General features: G+C 46.4%; 1 protein-coding gene across 2 annotated transcripts in view; it reads left to right on the top strand.

Annotated features, from left to right (window-relative positions):
- The window catches only part of FIRRM (FIGNL1 interacting regulator of recombination and mitosis), a 3,285,109-nt gene that overhangs the window by 1,968,219 nt on the left and 1,294,777 nt on the right, over positions 1-22,113 (top strand). For both annotated transcript variants that reach the window (XM_086964357.1, XM_086964349.1), the window contains one exon: positions 21,188-21,239. In XM_086964357.1, coding sequence (XP_086820483.1) covers positions 21,188-21,239 — 52 coding nt within the window. The remainder of the gene's footprint in view (positions 1-21,187; positions 21,240-22,113) is intronic.

The raw sequence follows: 22,113 nt of genomic DNA, 5'->3' as shown, positions 1-22,113 counted from the left end.
TAAACTCAGGAAGGGAGGCCAATCCCTCCAGGTTCGTGGCCAGGGCGTGTCCGAACTGAAAATTCAGAAAAATTGGGTGCGGGGCATGTGATATTCCGCACTCAGCTCCTGGAACGACTTGAGTGACGTCCCTGGCATGACATTCCCCAATTTAGATACCCCAATGTCGTCCCAGCCCGTAAAGCCCTGTAGGGCTGCCAAACCAGGTAGACGACCGTTACGCCAGAGGGGAGTTTCTTCGGTCAGAGTCTGCCACCACCCCATCCGACGCAGAGCTTGCCTCTAGATATCAAACACTACCTGCATCACTGGAGGCAACGCCCTACGCTTCTGGGCCGCATACAACAGGGTATGGAGTGTATGGGCTCCATCAGGAATCGCTCCAGAGCAGAGGCTGGGTCCCCCCCTGTCTCCATACCACCATTCATTTAATACTAGAAGATGCGAAGCTTGGGAATAGGAGAGAACATCAGAGGTCGCCAAGCCCAACAATACGTCGACCGAAAGCACGTGCGCAGCGCCGACCGGACTGAGCCGCTCATCCAAAGAAATTGTCCTAGGGCGGAGTCCACCTACTTAAACCAAGGAGGTAAGATAGGATAGGGATGGTTTTGCAACTGATAAATCAGTCGAGGCAGGGCCACCATTTTAAATATGGCCGATCTGCCATATATAGTCAGGGGCATGCAGGACCATATTTTAATGTCCGCCCGGGTCCGTTCCCAGACTTGCGCCACATTTCGCTCCCAAGCGATAGCAGGGATCTCGGATAAAAACACCCCCAGATACTTAATGCCTCCAACTGCAATCTGAAGTGCAGATGCCCAGTCCCCCACCGCCGGGCCATTCCCCAACACCCAGAGTGAAGACTTACACGGGTTCATATATAATCCCGAGGTCTCGCCAAAGATTTGCAGGATACGCAGGAGGCGGGACCCCGACCTATTGAGGTCCATTAAAAAAGGACATCGTCCGCATATAACGCGATTCTATCATACGGGCCACGGTCCCACTCAAAGCCCTTCATCTACGCATCTATACGTACCCATGCAGCCAATGGCTCCATTGCCAAGGCGAACAGGTAAGGCGAGAGGGGGCAGCCCTGCCTGGTACCCCTCCCGATAGCAAAGCTCGAGGACAAGACCCCCGCCACCCTGACTGAGGGCGTCAAATCTGTATATAGCATCCTCAAGTAGGACATAAAGTTGGGTCCAAAATTCAGTCGGGCAGGAGCGAGAACAAGTGTGTCCAGCTGAGCGAATCGAACGCCCTGTCCATGTCGGCCAGAAATAACGCCGCCTGTACCCCTGCAGACCGAGCGGCCACCACCGCTACTGAGCCCGCCTGATATTATGCTGTGTCGCCCGTTGAGGCATGAAGCCCGCCTGGTCAGGGTGTACGAGATCTGTAATATACGGCAATAACCTATTCGCCAACGCCTTGGCCAATACCTTGGCCTCCACGTTTAACAGGGAAATCGGTTGGTACGAGGCATGCAGCTACGGAGGTCGACCGGGCTTGTGGAACACCACCACGTCCACATGTCTCCAGTCCGGGGGCAGGCAGCTCCGCTCCCTAGCCTCTTCCACCACCGCTCTATAGTGAGGTCCGAATTGCAAATGAAACTTTTTGAAGAATTCGCTGGGGAAGCCATTAGGGCCGGGGGCCTTGCCAGTGTTCAGTTCACTCAGAGCGACCCCCAGCTCTTCCTCCGTCAGCGGGAGTTCAAGGCGGTCTCGGGTTTCATCTGTGTAGGAAGGTGGACTCCTGACTATGGTTACCCCAGATTTTTTGCCTTGTGTTTAGCTGGTTTTCGACTTAGTTGGCCTGGCTCCCTGCTAATCAGGGCCCCAGGCTATCTGTTCTCTCCTTAAAATGGACTCCATGCACCCTAGGTGCATAACCAAATTGGTACTGGACACCTTGTCAGCCCCTATATACTGCACTATAGGTGCCAAGGGCATAGGTACATCCAAGGTCTACCAGGGGCTGCAGCATAGCTTTTGCCACCCCTGGCTGGTTCTTAAATTGACACAACTGGCTGATCACTCAGCTGGGGCAAGTTGGTGTAATTACCCCTTGCTTAGATATAGTATACCTATATCTAAACCTATATCAGACACAGATAAACCTATAAGTCACTCCTATGGCAGGCCTTATCAATCCTGGAGGCAGAGTGCTTGGTTTAACGTGAGATGGTGCTCGAGCATGAGCTGAGCCTGTCTGCAGCTGTCGGGAACAACTCCCTTAGCTGTTCCGTGATAATGCCATACCATATACTCTTAAGTGCATTATAATCCATCGCGGTTGTGTGCTAACTTTGGTTTGGCTTTATCAAGACATGTTGTGTAAGGTGTCATACGATTTGGAATACTATCCCCTCGACAGTCCTGTCGACGGGGATAGCATTCCACCCTTCTATAGGGAGAAGACATGTTACTTTACTGAAACGCGGTTAATCCTAACCAGAGCCTCAGCATCACAAAATAGATGCTGCTGCCACTGACACAAGTCTGACCTCCTGCTGCTGACCGAAACTTGGCAGAGGAGGCCTGGACAAAGGGTTTCCTGTCGCACGGAGGTGCTACATCACCCCAGACAGGAGATAGTGTATTGGGGCAGGGAGGGCTGAAAGAAACTAGACAGTTCCTGGGGCGCACAAAGCTTCCCCTTGCATAATTCGGTCAAACCGGTTCTGGGGCACACCAGCCCCAGTCCCAGCGTGACCTTGGACAAAGGGAAAGGGGTGTAACCACCCCCTTCCTGGGTCCCACCCATAGGAGGGACCTAGCAGGTAATCCAGCCCCCTAGATTGGTATAAGAATGGGAGCAGTGCCAACGCTCTCAGATTATTCTGACTGAAACTTATGAAACATAACTTTGGACCCTTCGACATCCTACTCGACGTAGAAGACAGACGAATCTGCCTTGTGGTCAAGAAGTGACCACCCTGTGCAAACAGGCACCATCCAGCACCTCGACGTTTGCTTTATTGCAGTTCCCGCCGGAACTCGAGCGACAGAGATCGACAAGACCCAGCGTGCCTGCCTTCTAACAGCCCGATGCACAGTCCCTGCAGAGCTGAGACCCGTGGAGGCGTCCTGAAGCGTGGGGCCCGCCATCTTGGAAAGACCACGAGGCGCTGACCGTGCAGCATCCGAGGCCCCCTCGAAGCTGTGCATTGGGGTTTGATAAGCCCCAGCCCTCAGCCACGCTTGCACCGAAGCTCACCCCTCTACACTCACCGAGTGCTGCGTGGGGCCCTTCTGCATCTTTTGGCTCAACGCGTTGGTCCGGTCGCTTGCCCGTTGCCTTGTGGCCCCTGTACCGACGAACCTTGAAATCTAACTTGCGAGTCTGGTTGCTCCAGACTTGCCCTCGCTCCCCTGACCCTCCTGGTCCGAGAATTAAGAGAACTTCGAATCCTGCGTGGGTTGCGCTTGCCAAGGGTTTTTTGCTCCAATCCGGAAGCCGACACCGCCGACAGCGAGAGCCTTCGTGGGACAGCTCGTGATCCACTCCTGGACATCCTCAGTGCCCCAGAGTCCACGTGGCAGCGGAGACGAGCTTCACAACATCGACCTGAAAGTGCCCGACATTGCCTGGTTCTTTGCTGGTTCCACCCTGGTCACTGCTGAGTGACCCAGACTCTGTCCCCTCTGCTTTCAGATCATCCTTATCTTTGATTCACCCTTGGATCACACCGGACACTTCTCTTCTCGACGCCTGCAGCATCTTCATCTTCAGGCACCATCGACCTGCGTGACGAAACCCGACACTACTTCGCACCTGTGCACCCGCTTCCTGTGGGTGAGGTAACTCAGCAACGCCGGTGTTCCTACACTGGTACACACCTCTAGTGTATGCGTCTAAAGTTTTGTCCTTCTAGGTCAGTCAGAAGGTTCCTTAAACAGTAACTTTATAACTTTTACGCACCATTGACATTGCATTGGTGCATGTGTGTGCTTTAAGCGCTGCACCCGCATCCCGCGGGCTTTTCCCGACTTCAACATTGCTAGTCCCGACTGCTCCCAGCGATTCCCTAGGCCCTAGGCCTAACCACTGTTCGATTGGTAGTTCTTATACCACTTTTTTAATATATGGTTTGCGTGGCCCCTGGGCGTCATCCATAACTGTGCTTAACTGTGCTTTTGTTTAAACGCATGTGCCTCTGCACTCATAAAGAGTACAGAGGATTATTCTAGTAATAAATACATATATTTTTATAATATATAACTTGTGTGGTGTCCTTTCATTTGATATTACAGGATTGTGATTGGTAAAACAGCTTGCTTAACACGACCTCTTGAGTTAAGCCTTTAAGGCTGCTTAGTCCATGCTACCCTTAGGATAGCTTGTCTATAAGGTTGACTTACAACCATCACCATAAGGGATTGTCTGGACTGATACAAGGTGCCCCCAGATTTGGAGACATCATATATCAGGCCAACTTCTCACATTGGCGAGCAGCGGTGCAGATTTGATCTTGCTGTTTTACCATTGCAATCTTTTATCAAATTGAAAGATCACATCAAGTACCTTAGGTACATATAAACAAAGCTTAGCATATTTAAGTTCTACTGAACTTAGTAGTTGTAGATCAACGGACCTAGCACACCCTGCCTACAACTCACTAGCAAGGTACAGTAGGAAAAAACTTAGTGTAGGTAAGTGCACCACTTACACCTCACTAGCAGTCATGGCTGGCACAGAGGGAACTTCAGGTTCTTCACCTGTGTTGGTTGACCTTACCAAGGCACCTTCCAGCTATGACACCCTCAGCCATAAGGACCTGAGTGCCTTGTGCACTTCAAGGGGGCTGAGAAAGGGTCACAACCCTACCATTCCCATCCTGATAGCTATCCTGGAGAAGGATGATCTTGAGAAAGCTAGTACAGCTCCCTAAGGGTCAGGAGATGGAGTGAACCCCCCCAGAGAATGAGAGCACCTCCCCAGAATTAGAAGTTGAGGAGGTAGACCCTGAATCAGAAGAGGAAGAGTCAGATCAGGATCAGAGGGGTAACCAGGTACATGTGGGGAGGCTTAGCCAAACCAACTTGGACCTACTTGGAAATGGAGAGGGCCAGCACCTCCCCAGAGTACAAAGCAGAATTGTTCCAGGCAATAGAAGATTGAGATCACCTTCCAGGGACTCTCACATTTCTAGTGCCTCAAGGGAATCTCAAAGGGGAATGACTTCCCCCCCCCAGAGAAGAGAGCATAAGGCCCGAATGAGGCTGTCCAACTCCAGATAGAGAGGGAAGAGGTAGCCTTGGCCCAAGCTAAACTTGCTTTAGCAAGGGAACAAAAATTGAGTGGATTAGATTCCACTGGTGGCAGCAATATAATTCCTAGACAGAAAGACAGGTCATATGATACTAGAAACCTGACAAAGATTGTGCCCCCCTACAAGGAAGGGGATGACATCCACAAATGGATGACTGCTCTGGAGAGAGCCTGCATGGTACAGCAGGTTCCTCAAGAACAGTGGGCAGCTATCTTATGGTACTCCTTTTCTGAGACCGGGAGAGATATGCTCCTCACAGTTAGACCTGAGGATGCTAAAAATTACAATGCCCTGAAGAGTGCTCTAATAGATGGGTTTTGCCTAACCGCTGAACAATACAGGTTAAAGTTCAGAGATACCCAGAAGACACAGACACAGTACTGGACTGATTTTGTAGATTGTGCTACTAAGGCTCTGGAAGGTTGGCTACATGGCTGGCAGCAAAGTACATGACTTTACAGGATTGTATAATTTGATTATGAGGGAGCAGATCCTAAGTAATTGTCAGAACCAGCTTTTACACCAGCACCTGGTGGACTCAGATCTGACCTCTCCACAAGAATTGGGTAAGAGGGCAGACAAATGGTTCAGAACCAGGATTAGGCCTAAGAATCAGAGCAATGACCAGAAGAAGGAGTCTACCAAACCTCAAGATAAAGGTGGGGATACATCTAAAGAAAAGACTTCTCCAGGGCCCCAAAACTCCAAGGATGGGGGTGGGGCCCAAGACACTTCATCTACTCAGAAAAAGCCATACTGCCATGCCTATAAACAGACTGGCCATTGGAAATCAAACAGCTGTTGTCCAAAGAATGGCAATAAAGAAAATATTCCTTCAAAACCAGCTCCAACACCTCCTGTCACTGTTAGCAGTGGTCCCCCAGGTGGTGGGAGCGCCCCCAAGAATTTGGTTGGGTTTACTTTTGGAGCACAGGTGGATTCTGGCCTAACCAGGTCCCCTAACTTAGCTACTCTTGTTTGTGATAATGGCATGGGATTTGCCGACTTCACTGCTTGCCCAAACACTTTGAACAAGTACAGACGGGAGCCCCTCATCAATGGTCTGAAAATTGAGGCCTTTAGAGACACAGGGGCTAGCATCACCATGGTGGCTGAATGTCTAGTCCCCTCAAGGCAACTCATACCTGGTGCCACATACCAGGTGACCAATATTGATGGAATACAAACCAATCATCCCATGGCAGTAGTAAGTCTCAGCTGGGGAGGTGTCATTGGCCCAAAGAGAGTGGCAGTGTCACCAAACTTGCCTGTGGACTGTCTACTAGGAAATGATTTGGAAATCTCAGCCTGGGCTGAGGTTGAACAGGAAATCCATTCTAAAATGGTAAATGTCCATGGAAAGGTTAGTGGGGTTGTGTTGGCCACAGCCCCAATCCAAGATGTCCTTCCTAAAGAGGATGGTAGGGCTGTGCAAGTCTCAGCCCCTTCTTTAGCAGAAGCCCTTCCTGAACAAGTTAGCAGAGCTGTTAGGATAACAGCCCATACCCAAACTGAGTCTCCTCCTGAAAAGGTTGGTGGGGCTGTGATGGCCACAGCCCAAACTCAAACTGATTCCTGTGTTGTGAAGCCTGAAATGAGGGATCACTCCACACAAACAGAGAGCATTGAGGAGGAGGAGAAATCTCCCTCCCTTCAGACATTAGGACAGGATCAGCCTCCTCAGGGAACTGATCTTACCCCTGATGAAGGAACTGCCCCAGAGGTTGTTAGGCCTGGCCTGACAGAGCCCCTGATGGCAGTGGACCCTTCTTAGGTGGAACCCAGTCTGGATCAGGTAACCTGCCCCTCTCTGCCTTGCCTTAGTCAGCCCAGGGCTGCAGAGGAAAAGAAGGACAGTGAGCCCCAGAGGGCTCCCTGTCAAATAAAGCACCCCCATCAGCAGATTAGGGGCACCGAAGCTAGCAGCCCTAGCCAGGTGAAAACTTTAAAAACTCCTGAGGGAACCCCCTTAAAATTAGTTAGGGACCTCCCACAGATGGATTCTGTTGGGCACAGCCAAACCTGGGACCCAAAGGGCCCAAACCTGAACTGGCCCTCCAGTAAGCCAACAAAAGGGACCCAGCCTCCAGCTTTAGGTAGCCAGAGGTTGACCCTGAGAGCACAGTGCAACTCAGTTGATGGAAGAAAGGCACACATGGTGGAAGATAATTGGAGGAAGCTGAGCCCTAAATTAGTGGAGCCTCACTTCAATACTCCATATCAACACCAGCCTTTTACTTTGCAAAAACACACCCAAGGTAGTGATTCCCTATGGTGGAGACCCTCTAATACCCCAAGGGTGAGGGATTGCTTAGTGGACCATGAGACAGGGGGTAACCATGCTAGTGCAGGTACTTCCTTATATGACCGATGTCGAAATTGTTGGTGGCCGTGGTGGGGTTCGTTGCCTTCCTAGGTGGATCTCTGGCGTGGGTGGCTTCCCACGCAGGGAGGGGGAGTGAGGGCCATTTCCTTCCTCGATGCCTAGCGAGGTGATGAGAGGAGGAGGGGGGGTTAGTGCGCCAAGTGAAAGGTATTAAAAAATGGTCAGTCCAGGGTAATGGTATAGGGGTCTCCACCATAAGATCATCTACATTACTGTAGATTTGGTCAAGAAGATGACCCCTATAGTGGGTTATATGAAAGCCCTTTTGGTATAGGTCAATGGCTTGTAGGTTGGAACGAAGATTATTGGCTGAGGTGTCTTGGGGATCATCTAGATGTAAATTAAGATCCCCCAGCACAGTAAAGTTAGGCGAGGACAGCACGACACTTGCAGCAAGGTCTGTTATTTTAGTGATAAAATTGTTGAGGGTGCCAGGTGGACGATAGGCTAGGATACCAGAAAAGGTGGTAGTGGGGGAGAATTCTAACGAGAAGTGAAGTCTCTCGCAGATTGGCGAGGTGGTGGGGGTGATACGGCATTTGTAGCTGTCTCGATATATAATGGCCAGTCCACCACCTCTCCCAGTCTGGCGATCCAGTCTTTTAAGCGTGTATCCTTGGGGAGTGGCCCATACAGTAGTCGGGTCATTGTCTGTCTGGAGCCACGTTTCTGTTAAAAAAAAGAGCCTCAGGGTTGAGCTCTTCAATCAATATATGCAGTTCAGTGTGATGTTTGGGTAAAGACCGACAATTGAGGAGAAACATTCTCCATTCCTGAACAGGGGGCGAGTGACAGGTGCGTAGAGGGAGTGGGCTCCAGTTACAGTTTTTACAATGGTACTCAGTGTGGGATGGAAGAAACGAGTGACGACATGACAAATTAGTGAGGGGACGTAGGGCAAGAAGCGACGAGGAGTTATAGGAGAGCGGGAACCCTACCATGGTGAAGAATCTGTCCGAGAGCCAGCGGGAAGCGTCTGGACGCGGACTGGCGCAGACTGGCTTCTCTTTGGCGCCTCTTCGGCGCGTCTACGGCGCTACCGCTGCGCGTCACCGCTGCGCTGGAAGATGAGGGGCTATATAGATTAGGCGAAGGGGGAGACTAGCGCGTCAACCCTCCTAAGATGGCCGCCTAATGTGGAACAACCCGGAAGTGGTACCGCTTACCTCCCTCCACAACAAACAGCACTGGTTGCTGCGGTGGACCGATGAGTGAGCGAGCAAAGTACAGGTATTACAACACAATTTTTAAAAATAAAGATAAAACAATGAAAACGCTTGTTAGCAGTCTTTAATCTCTGCCAAGCGCTAGCGCAGCGATGTTAGCAAGTCAACTATCGAGCGCGACTGGTTCAAACCCTTAAGTAGTGAGGGCGAAGGGGGAGACTAGCGCGTCAACCCTCCTAAGATGGCCGCCTAATGTGGAACAACCAGGAAGTGGTACCGCTTACCTCCCTCCACAACAAACAGCACTGGTTGCTGCGGTGGACCGAGGAGTGAGCGAGCAAAGTACATGTATTACAACACAATTTTTAAAAATAAAGATAAAACAATGAAAACGCTTGTTAGCAGTCCTTAATCTCTGAAACAAAACTCTGGACCCTTTGACATCCTACTCGACATAGAAGACTGAAGAATCTCCCTTGTGGTCAAGGAGTGACCACCCTGTGCAAACAGGCACCATCCAGCACCTCGACGTTTGCTTTGTTGCAGTTCCCGCCGGAACTCGAGCGACAGAGATCGACAAGACCCAGCGTGCCTGCCTTCTAACAGCCCGATCCACAGTCCCTGCAGAGCTGTGACCCGTGGAGGCGTCCTGAAGGGTGGGGCCCGCCATCTTGGAAAGACCACGAGGCGCTGACCGTGCAGCATCCGAGGCCCCCTCGAAGCTGTGCATTGGGGTTTGATAAGCCCCAGCCCTCAGCCACTCTTGCACCGAAGCTCACCCCTCTACACTCACCGAGTGCTGCGTGGGGCCCTTCTGCATCTTTTGGCTCAACGCGTTGATCCGGTAGCTTGCCCGTTGGCTTGTGGCCCCTGTACCGACGAACCTTGAAATCTAACCTGCGAGTCTGGTTGCTCCAGACTTGCCCTCGCTCCCCTGAAAAGGAGCACCCGCTCTGACCCTCCTGGTCCGAGTATTAAGCGATCTTCGAATCCTGCGTGGGTTGCGTTAGCCAAGGGTTGTTTGCTCCACTCCTGGACATCTTGGTGCCCCAGAGTCCACGTGGCCGCGGAGACAAGCTTCACGACATCGACCTGAAAGCGCCCGACATTGCCTGGTTGCTTCCTGGTTCCACCCTGGTCACTGCTGAGTGACCTAGACTCTGTCCCCTCTGCTTTCAGATCATCCTTATCTTCGATCCACCCTTGGATCACACCGGACACTTCTCTTCTCGACGCCTGCAGCATCTTCATCTTCAGGCAGCATCGACCTGCGTGACGAAACCCGACACTACTTCGCACCTGTGCACCCGCTTCCTGTGGGTGAGGTAACTCAGCAACGCCGGTGTTCACACCTCTAGTGTATGCGTCTAAAGTTTTGTCCTTCTAGGTCAGTCAGAAGGTTCCTTAAACAGTAACTTTATAACTTTTACGCACCATTGACATTGCATTGGTGCATGTGTGTGCTTTAAGCACTGCACCAGAATCCCGCTGGCTTTTCCCGACTTCAGCATTGCTAGTCCCGACTGCTCCCAGCGATTCCCTAGGCCCTAGGCCTAACCACTGTTCGATTAGTAGTTCTTATACCACTTTTTTAATATATGGTTTGCGTGGCCCCTGGGCCTCATCCATAACTGTGCAACTTTTATATGTTTAACTGTGCTTTTGTTTAAACGCATGTGCCTCTGCACTCATAAAGAGTACAGAGGATTATTCTAGTAATAAATACATATATTTTAATAATATATAACTTGTGTGGTGTCCTTTCATTTGATATTACAGGATTGTGATTGGTAAAACAGCTTGCTTAACACGACCTCTTGAGTTAAGCCTTTAAGGCTGCTTAGTCCATGCTACCCTTAGGATAGATTGTCTATAAGGTTGACTTACAACCATCACCATAAGGGATTGTTTGGACTGATACAAGGTGCCCCCAGAATTGGAGACATCATATATCAGGCCAACTTCTCACAATCTGAAACTGCTCGAGGCGGCAGATCTGCTATGAACTTGTCTACGAGATCTGCAGAAATGCATTCATTCGGGGCATGTAAGCCGCAAAGCCCTCAGCTAGCTTCTTAGGATCCGTGACTGGGGACCCAGTATCGTCTTGAATCCTCGGGAGGGTCTAAGCCTGAGCAAGGCCCTGTCACAGTCTATGGAGCATCGTCCCTGATTTATCTCCCCATAGGTATACTTGGCTACGGGTCCCCAGCCACTTCTGCCGCGCCTCATCCAACAATAGCGAGGCATAGGACTGCTGAGCCAGCAATAACTGCCCAACAGCCTGGTCCTCCCCCTCATTGCTGCTGCGACGCTCCAAATCTCTGATCTCCGCCTCGGCGTGATCTAAGGCTTCTCTGCGCTTCCTCCGAGCCACCGCGCACCAAGCAATATCTATTCCCCGCATTGTGGGTTTCATTGCCTCCCACAATGTCATGTCCGCCACCGTCCCCACATTTTCAGACCAGTAGTGAGCTATGGCCTCATTCATGTGCTGTTGATAGTCTACCAATTGCAGATGCCTGACGGAGAGACGCCAGCAGAATGGCTGTCTCTGCCTATCCAGACATATGGTTACAGCAGTTGGAGAATGATCCGACAGCCCGCGTTGCAGTATGTTTGCGGCCTCCACTCTACCAAGAGCCGCCCTAGGAACAAAAATGTAGTCCAGCCTGGAAAACGATTTATGGACTGCGGAGAGAAAGGTATATTCTCGCTGTGCGCCGTGCCTGTGCCTCCATGTATCCACCCAATTCAGGTTCCTGATCATATCACTCAATTTGGTGGGACTATCTGCCACGCTCACCCCCCAGGCCTGTACCTATCCCGTGTACTGTCCATGACATCATTCCAGTCACCACCTACCACTGTAAGGACATTTGGAATATCTGCCCATACTGCAAAAATCTTTTCCACGAGGGACCACTGTAAAGGGGGTGGGGCGTATACACTACCCAGCACAATGGGCTCCTCCCCAAGCGTACCCTGGATAAATATATAGCGGCCCTGCAGATCTACCCAGTGAGTGGAATGGGCATATGGGACCCTACTGTGCACCAAGATGGCCACCCCTCTATATGAAACGTTTTTGACGCGGTTTTCCGGAACCTAGCAAGAATTTCCTAAGGTTTGCACCTTCTTTAAGTAAAGATAAGTGTAGTTTTACATCCTCTAGTGTACCTTTCTGTAGCCAATCAAGACATAGTTTCCCTACACTGTATGTTGTTACTACCCCTGGAAGCTGTCTTTGAACATATTGTGGGTCTGGCCTATTGATAGTGAAACCCTGTGTTTTGTTCAGGAATCGATCGTGACAGTTGTTTTTGTCTGTATGCCAGAGCAACCATTTGTTCCAATCTGGATCTTATCTATTGTGATGCAAAATAGTATGTATGACGACCTCCCCCTGTGTAGTGCTATTGCTTGCAGGTGCAGGTATGGATGGAGTGTTCATGTGTTTAATCTTGGCTATCCCACGGCAAGGCGTTTGTTGGACAGTGTCTTTCAAAAATATAATTTGCTCAGGGACGATACAGGCTCCAAACAAACCTTCTAGCCCCTGCATTTGCCAATCTTTTGTACCCCAGACAGATTTTGTCTCAATGTTGTCTTTCCAAAAGTCAAAACCCTGTCTAGACAGTTGGGCAATAAAGGCTGCAGAATAAATCTGTTTTGTATTAGTTTACATATTTTTCATTCCGGTCTTGTTCATATTTTTAAAATAAAACGATTTTGGATTCGACAAGTTGAACCCTGTAAAATATGGAAACTTCATTGCAAACATTGTTGAGCTACCCTTTGGTGATGTAGGACAATGTTCCCATTGGTTATACATAAATACATTTCTAGGTGACAGTTTTATGCAACAAATGATCACCATTATGATTATAACAATACATTTGTTCATAGTCTGATGAACCCTCCAAATATTCATGATTTGTGAATACTGCAGACATTTCTAGATCGAGACTGTTCATAACATGATGTCTGAAGTGCCAATCATCAGAAAAGGCACTAAAGGTAATAAAGTCACTTATTGAAATTTTAAATAAGTGTGGAATCTTCAAAGGTTCTGACGAGCCAAAAAATGTCATATTCGGTTTTGTCCCAAACTGTACCATCTGGTATAGGAACGGCTGTGATGTTCACTGCTGACAAGTCTCTTGTTTCACGATGGGATTAATTGTGTGGATGGAGAAGTAAGTTCACTCTTTGACTTGCTGTGTCCATTTGAATATATCTACCATTTATCAGCATATCCAGAGTTATTACCAGAGCTAACCAAAGTAGAAAGAAAAATATTCCCAAAACAATCCATTGTTCAGTCCATGGTGAAACCAGATAAGTACTTTTCAGGTGATGAAAAAAGTCTGTTGCTTGTTCTTTGAAAGTTCTTTGTGCTGGTGTCATTTCAGGTTCGCTGTGATCCTCAGAAAACATATCAAAGTTAATGAAATAGCCAGAGGCAGTTTTGTCAATGGTTGGAATTGCATCAGGATTCGTTGAAATCACTGGAACCAGTTGATCACTTGTTACTTCGTTGTAGACAGGTGTATCAGGACAAACTGTTATTTAGGTTTCAATAGGAAGGAGTTCCATAGCTTTGTTGCTTAGTCCTTCATTACTTACTATAGAATCTTCAAAGGTGATGAGTCTCTCAGTTTGAACCTCTTGGATAGTGACTAGAGGAGTGCATCTGCTACATTGTCGGAGTCCAATTGACCTAATGGTTAGTATCGGCAACATAGTGTTGTTTGATCAGGTCGATGGACACAAATCTTTTCTCCTTTTTACCAGCAAGAGGCCGCAATAGTACTGTTCTTGATCCGTGGATTGCTAGGACAGGTACTGGTTGTCTGTAAGAAGGCCCAATTTCCTTCTTGTCCGCAATCTTTTCTCTGACTAGATCACCAAGCTTTGGGATCCTGATAGACCTTGCTGGGACGGCTGGATTTTCCCCAGTGGTTGTTGGCTTCAGGAACACGTTGCTTTGTTTCGATCTTAGTTCATGTAAGTCCTGTAAAACAGCCAAACGATCTTTGACATCAAATTTCTTAGTTTCCACCACTGTGCCTTGCATGTCAAGGACCGGTACCAATATTCTAGTCCCAAATAGAACCTCATATGAAGTGAAACCCCCTAGAGAACTTCTTGGCAAATTGTTTAATGCGCGTTGGACCCCATAAGGATGTTTGACCCACCCATCACCCGAACCTAATATCCTAGCTGTTATAGACTGATTTATGTCCTGGTTTTTTCTTTCCACAACTGAATTTTCCTCAAGATGAAATGGAGAAGAGTACTGCAATTCAGCGCCTAAACCAGCCATGGCTTCTTTGTGAGCTCGAGAGCTAAATGCAGGACCCTGGTCAGAGTGTAGTGTGCCTATTGTGAATGTGCCGATAAAGACTCTCAAATCTTTTATAACAGTACGAGCGTCAGCCGAGCGCTGAAGCCACATCCATAGGAACCTTGAGCACGAATCCACTGCAACCATGATATATTTATAGTTACCATCCCTTTGTAAGGGACCGCAGTGGTCCAGGTAAACACATGCTAATGGTTTATCTGACATTAACAGGGGCCTCTGCGCAGGATGTTTTATAGTAGAGACTTTTATCTTCTGGCATATTTCACAGTCCAAAACATAGTTTCTGGTCTGTTTCCTAATGCTTGGCCACCAGTATCTCTGTTTTAATAATGATACTGTGGCTGAAACACCTGCATGAGCAGAGGCGAGCCCTTCGTGTGCTGCTAGGATTAGTCCTAATCTATGTTCCATGTTTGGAATTACTCTATCCCCCACTCCAGGGATTCAAGCAAATGGAACATTGTTGGCATCAATTATATATGAGTATTTAAGTGGAAACTTTTTAGGTAATGCTGCACCGCTGCCTTTGCTTGAAGCATTGACAGACAGTATTATTTCACTGTCTATTTTTGTTTTTGAATGAGTGATTGCAGCTACAGAAGCCGTTTGCACAGGCCCCTTCACGGCTTCATCAGCCAATGAATTTCCTTCAACGTGAACACCATCTTGTTGATGACTCAGCGTGTGTATCACATGAGTGTTTTGTAGTCCGTTTCGCAACTGAACTACTTGTTCTCAAAGCATTTTATGCTTGATTGTGCCACCTTTTGCATCATTGAAACCATTTTGAAGCCAATTCTGTAAATATTCATTATATGATTGAACACAGTAAAAGGAATCACACACTATGAGTATGGGGTATTCACGATCCGTATTTTCAAGCACCATTATGAATGCTTGTTGTTCAGCTCGCTGAGCTATACAATCTCCTAGAGATTGCGTTTTTGTGACCATAGGTCTGAATTTGCCATTGCGCATACGACCTTTAACGATTGCGCATGCTGCACTATAAGCTTGCTTACCCCTCGTAGCGGGTTGTGCAGATCCGTCAGTATGAATTATAAATTCGTACTGGTCAAGAGGGAGAATTTCAGGATACAGAGGACATTCGTGTTCGTATTGCAGGAATGCTTGTGTTTTCAAATAAGGATCAAAAACCTATGCAACATCAGTTGCGGCAAGAGAATTAACTCATTGTTTCCATCTTAGATGTAAAGCTTTTGCATTAAGAATGCTCGCTTTTGTAACTGCCTCTAGGTCTGGTACAGGTGTCACAACCATAATTTGTTTCCCTTGTGCTAGGGCTCTTTCTTTTGCTACAGCAGTTTGAACTGTTGTCAGAATTTTTTCTGTTGATGTAAATGTAATTTCTGCTTGTGGATACAAATGTGATTTGTATGCAATTGGAACTTTTTCACCTTCTTTAAAAGTAAAGTAGGGGAATCCACATTGACCCGGAATGATTCAGATCACTAAGTTGCGTATGTTTACGCGTGTTTGTAAGTGATTTGTTGCTAACATGTCAGCTTGAAGTGACGCAAAATTTCTGTGTGATCTTGTGTCCATTTTGTGATTTTGAAATCAGGTTTGATTAGTTCCTAGAGAGGTTTAACCTTTTCTGCGTAATTCAGAATGTAAGTTGTTCCAACATTCAGGAAACCTAGAATCGAGTACGTTTTTCAGCGTTTTTGGAGGTTGGAGCAGCACACACTTTTCTAAAAAGTTGGCTGCCAGGCTTTTGCCTTCACTTGAAAGTTCATATCCTAAGAAAAGGACGTTGAGATGGGCAATTCTTGATTTTTTTAAAATTGAATTTATAACCCTCAGAGGCAAAGCCCAGTGTACTGGTGTTCACCCTCTTCAAGTGCCTGTCCAGGTCATCGTCTGTCAGATAGATATCATCGACATATGGCAATGCCTCGTCATCAAAAATTTGTAGTAACTCTGTTACTCTTGCTGAGAATAGCCCCGGGCTATTCTTGAACCCTTGAGGGAGTCGACAGAAGTGACACTGGCTCCCCATTATTGAGAAAGCTGTCAAATACCTACTTTCAAGTGCAATGTTTTGACAAAAGAATCCTTTAGAAATGTCTAATGTGTTTTATATTTTTTACGCACAATGTTATTCATTAGTGCTGCACTGCACTGCAAATGTTTTTGAATAAGAGTTTAGGTGTCTGTAATCCAAAACTAGACAATATGTATTGTCTGATTTTAAACAGGAAACAAAGGGTTGCTTATTGATGAGGTGCATGTTTCAATCACCCCTTGGTATTCAAGTTGATCTAAGATCTCCCTGACGTGCTTTTTAGCTTCTTGCTTAATCGGGTACAGCCTTTGTACAGTTGGTTGATTCTTTAACTGGATCTTATGATAAGGTGAATCCTCATCCCAGCCTACATGATTTTTATATAATGCCTGGACCAGGGCCACTGCCCATTTCCTGGCATAAGTATATTTTAAATGTACTGGAACATGGTTGGAGAAGGCTGGCATAATGATGTCTTCAAAGAAAAACCAAAGGAAATGATGGACGGAGCGTTGACAATACAAGCACTCACCCCCAGTCAACTGATCTGGGTTTAATCCATCACTGTTCTTTAGCCCACTCTGCCACCCCAGTTCAGACATGGCCATATGCAAATCAGTCTGACCCTGTGCCTCATGGGAACAGTCCAGCCCGAACTGCCAAGCCATGCCTTCCCTGGACCGGAAACAAGCTACAGGCTAAAGAACGGTGATGGATTAAACCCAGATCAGTTGACTGGGGGTGAGTGCTTGTATTGTCTTTGCTCCGTCCATCATTTCCTTTGGTTTTTCTTTGTTCGCCAAAAGTTGGCAGGGAATGCTCAGATGTGAGTCCCTTGCTCACTTTGCCACTGGATTCAAGCAAGCCGGGCTGAAGACGGCTGAATTGCAAGAAACCGGTCCTCGGTAGCTTGTTTCCGGTCCAGGGAAGGCATGGCTTGGCAGTTCGGGATGGACTGTTCCCATGAGGCACAGGGTCAGACTGATTTGCATATGGCCATGTCTGAACTGAGGTGGCAGAGTGGGCTAAAGAACGGTGATGGATTAAACCCAGATCAGTTGACTGGGGGTGAGTGCTTGTATTGTCAACGCTCCGTCCATCATTTCCTTTGGTTTTTCATAATGATGTCTTCGCCATGTGGGCCCTCCCTGATCAATTCTGGTGGCCAGTCCTGTTCTGCTAGAAGTACATCATAACCTTTTGAAAGTCACTCCCAAAAGAGTGATTTCACTTTTCTTGGTATGTCTCCCTCCATCCGGAGTGTTATTTCATATAACCTATGTGGTGTCTGTAGTTTCAACTTGAATGTCTTCATTCAAGTGCACTGTCTCCAGAAGTCCCTTCAGGTTCTGGCGGGCTATTGTTACTTCTGCTGCACTGTCCAGCATAGTCTGATCCAATTCTCTGTTCTTGAGTTGTGTTCACAGAATCCTCGGCATGTCTGATCTTCAGACCCTCTACCTTCTTCGTGAATTGAGGTTTTGGTTTGTTATTCTGAACATGTTGATAGTCTTTCGAGTTCATGCATTCTTCCTTGTGGTCTGACCATCCTCTTCTTTCGGATGTCTGTAACAATATCTGAAAGGTACGAGAGGAACGTGTATCAGTATCTTGATACCTGTCAGGTTTTCTCAAATTATCCATATTCCGGAGGTTGTACCTCCTTTCAGAGGGCTTCTTTTGAGGAGACCTACCTCGGGATTGAGGACCTTTCTCTTTTGAATGTTGTTTACTATTTTTTTCCCACTTCTTTTTAGAAGAGGTAGGATTCTGTTTAATAGAGTCCTTCTCAGGACCTTCAGACAGTTGTGGTTTAATTGTATAATTCTATTAATTTTTGTATGTTATTAAGTAATTCATTGTCCGACATTCTTCAAGGTCAGGATCAGGTGTGTAACAGGCTAAAATCAGCCATGTTGCTCCCGGTCTTTCTAGTGGACCGAGCCTGGTAATGTGCTTTAAATGTTTTAGGGCGCCTTTAAAACAGAGATAATCTCCTGGTAAGTTAGTGGAATTCAATATCCTCAAAAGGAATATATTCCTCAGGTGGATCAACTTCTTTATAGAAGTGAAACATTTTAGTTACTGGATGTGATTCAGGGAATACTATCAATGAGTAGAATATTTCTGTCTGGTAAGATTCATGTGCCTCTATCACAAAAACTGCTCTACCACCTTTTGGTGTTAGGCCATGTCTTATAAGTTTTAGAGTGATGGCTCTCTTTAAATTCGGAGTAATGATTATAGCATTCTCATCGGTTTCATTAACACCTGTATAATAAAAAGCTGCTGCAACATGGTCGGCTACAGCTTCACCGGTTTCGGTGTTATTGCCATTTTCGGTCAATGTTTAATGAAAATTGCAGAGCAAGTTTCAAGGGAACAAAGATAAGGTGCACAATGTTTTGGAACACTGTATCCTTCAACGTTGAAGAAACCAAACAGCTACTACATAGTATTTTCGTCCTACTCGGCTATGGCGGATATTATCTCTTACCCACTCCAGACATCTTATATATTATTATGAGTGGAGGGTCTCTGAGAAAAGCACAACTGCATTACTTCAGTATCTAGTGTTAAATGAGTGCCTTACCAAACTGTTGGGCGCCATGTAGTCTAGTTCCTATCTCCCTGATAGGCTCTGCACATTGGAATAATATACATTATAGATTTGACATAGGACTGAGGTCAGTATGTCTCTATCGAGTACATTAAACTTAATTACTTGTGTGTGCCAGCTAACTCAGAGGTCACTAGAAACTTCTCGAATAAACAAGAAAGGATTAGTTTCTGACAACCGCATAAACATGACAACTTTGTTTCCCTTAGAATCGGAACAGTCTCAAAATCGTGGAAACAATAGATAACAGTTTCACTCAGTCAATCGCGCATGCTTCGTTTCTACAGAGTTACACAGAAATAGATAAATGGGCGTTTCAATAAAAAGGGGTTTAGTGAACAGTCTTATTTCTCGTGCAAGAGATATGAACTGTTACAATCATAAGATAGGATGTGAAGTATAATACGTACAGTGTTAGCAGTAAGAAAAAATAATAATACTTTATCATGGTTTGTAGATATGACATATATTCATAAAAATATATACACATAAATAATACAGGCTAAAATGTGAATACTCATCTGGTGCTTCTAAATAGTTCTACCCCAGTGTACCTAACCTAAGTGTAGTACGAGGTAAGAAGTAGGTGCTGTTTTCTAAAGTATAGCTATCTATAGTTTTAGTTTTGCCAACAGTTGCCAAGAGTCCCTCTAGGTTCTAGTCTGCTCCATACCTTAGAATGAGAGAGGTTGGAATCTCTCTCCGGGTCTCGATCTCTAACACCCCGCAAGGGGAGTCGGAAACACTGGAGCTGGATTCTCTGCGAGGAGGATGACAGTGTCTGGTCAGTGCGTGAGGCGGGGACTCGAATTCCGTCCGAACTTGCAGTGGCGAGCCGCGTAGCTGTGCCGTGCAAGTATGCAGCCGAACTGTGGTTTGGCAAGTGAAGGTATATTTATACCTTGAAGGTGTTTAGGAATGCCAGTATTGACGTAAAAGTTGGGCAGTGGAGCGTCATGAATGAACTCCTAAGGAATAGATGTTCTTGCATAATAAATGTGTTCTTGGGGAAATCAATAATCCAAGCAAGGGGAAGTCCTAAAGGCTTAAGAGTCTGGTTTTCCAAGAACTTGTTGTGAAGTGGATGGACGGATGTAGGTGGCCATGCTTGTATTTGGTTAGCATGGATAATACCTAAATAAGGGTTGGATTTCTATGCCTAAATAAGAGCTATGTGAATTGTGCCTATATTAGGGCATACATTGGGAAACCTATATACTGTATCTAAATCGGCACACAACAACTTAGGGCCCTTTGATTGCAGTTGTTTCCTGTGTTCTAATGTTTCAGATTAAAACTTTGCGAGACAGCCAAGGATTCTGGTTCTTTGTTAAGTGAATAATGTGGATTGGACAGTAACTATTTGATTCAACCTTCAAGTAAGAGACCAATAGTTACCAATGATTACAATATACATAACCCCAACACGTGTGAAGGGTACATTCATATGCACCTTATTCTTGCAGGTGCTTTTCCGCTCTCCTCCACTTGGAGCCCTTGGCCCTACTTGTCTCACCAACCACCCTGTGTGAGGCCCTTATTTCATGGTAAATAATAGGGACAGATACCCTTATTTTGTATGCTTTACTTGTCTGGCGGTCAGTTGTGTTCTGAAATTTTTTTTTAATCGATCCCTAATTCCCCCCCCTCCTCTCCTATCACCACAGTCCTGAGGAAGACCCCGTTTGTAAGGATTGCAAGGACCTACACTCAGTCTGGGGTCGAAACGTCGACACTTCGTGTTGCTTGTATAATCAACAGTACTTGTTTTACTGTGTTGTGTTGCTTGCTATACATGGCTATGTGATACATTGTATTACTGAATGTAATTGTGTAGTCCCTCTGCCAAATGATAGGCCATGTAATTAGATTAATGTGATACCCACTATACTCTAACTTCACGTACCCCGCTACCCTCACGTAAATCACTGACTTTTCCATATTCCTTTCCCTTTTTCTCCTGTGCACTTGCAGCTTTTTAATGTGTTTTTTCAATTAATATATATGTTCAGTGTGATGAAATAACACTGTTGCAAAATATATATATGATTTCTTTAGGTTTATGAAACCGTGTTTATATATTTTCTATACACTGTTGGATGTACCGTTACTGGGATCACCCAATATTGTACTATAAAGGCATATGTGCATTGCTAGTAAAGCTCTGAAGTGCTTTGATATCAAGCTGAGTGGTGAGAAGGAGGAGAAATGGGCCGAGAGAAGCAGGGACTACTACAAGCTAGCAGTTGAAAGTTTGATGTTGGAGATGCATTTTTAAAGCCTTCTTTAAATTTGCCTAATTAATTTTTAACATCTTCCCTCCTCTAGATACGGGACAGCAGAACTCTGCGCCCATCATGTTTTTATTTTAGCCCAGTTGGTGAGTAAATATATGTTTTAATCGTAAGCACAATTATGCTTTGTATTGCTTTGTTTTGATGCTCAATTTTGTAGATTGTCACCTGTAGGATATTGTGACCCAATCCGCTGCTCCTCAAAGGGTTTCAACGAAGATCATGACAACTTTATTATAAAAAAAATGTTAAACATGCCTTTTCTACTTAAATGTTGTAGGAGAGTAGGATCTGCTTCTTATAGTTACCCCCACTTTTTGCTGATGTTTCACTGATTATCGACTTTGGTCTGGCTGGGGGCCTGGCATCCAGGGCCCCAGCCTAGCTGCTTCCTCTCTAAAATGATTGCATGTACTTTAAGTACATCACAGATTGGACTCAGGGGTACCCTTATAAGTCCCTAGTATATGGTATCTTATATACCCAGAGCATAGGTACCCCAAAGGCCTCTCAGAGCTGCAGCATGTATTATGCCATCCCTGAGAGACTATTCAAAATGACACGACAGGTCTGCTACAGTAGCCTGTGTAAGGTGGTGTATGCACCCCTTACTTAGATATAGGTTCGCTATATCTACCTTATATCACTACACATGTAAACCTATAAGTCGCCTCTATGGCAGGCCATATCAATCCTGAAGACATGGTGCTGAGTTTTGTGTGAGAGGGTGCCCATGCATGGGCAGGGCCTCTTTGCAGCCTTCGGAATCTATTCTCTGGGGCTGTTCGTTGATGCAGCCAACCATATACTCTTAAGTGCATTATAACCTCGTGGTAAATGCTATTTTTGAGATGGCTGCAAGGAAATATGTCGTGTTTGGTGTCAAACAACTTGGAATCATATCTCTCCGCCAGACCTGGCGGGGGAGGTATGATTCCACCCTCCTAGATGGAGAAATAT

This window comes from Lissotriton vulgaris, chromosome 1_1 (genome assembly GCF_964263255.1).
Source record: "Lissotriton vulgaris chromosome 1_1, aLisVul1.2, whole genome shotgun sequence".
Taxonomy (NCBI): Eukaryota; Metazoa; Chordata; class Amphibia; order Caudata; family Salamandridae; genus Lissotriton; species Lissotriton vulgaris.
Note: the sequence above shows the minus strand (reverse complement) of the source record. Positions and strands in the feature narration are given on the sequence as shown.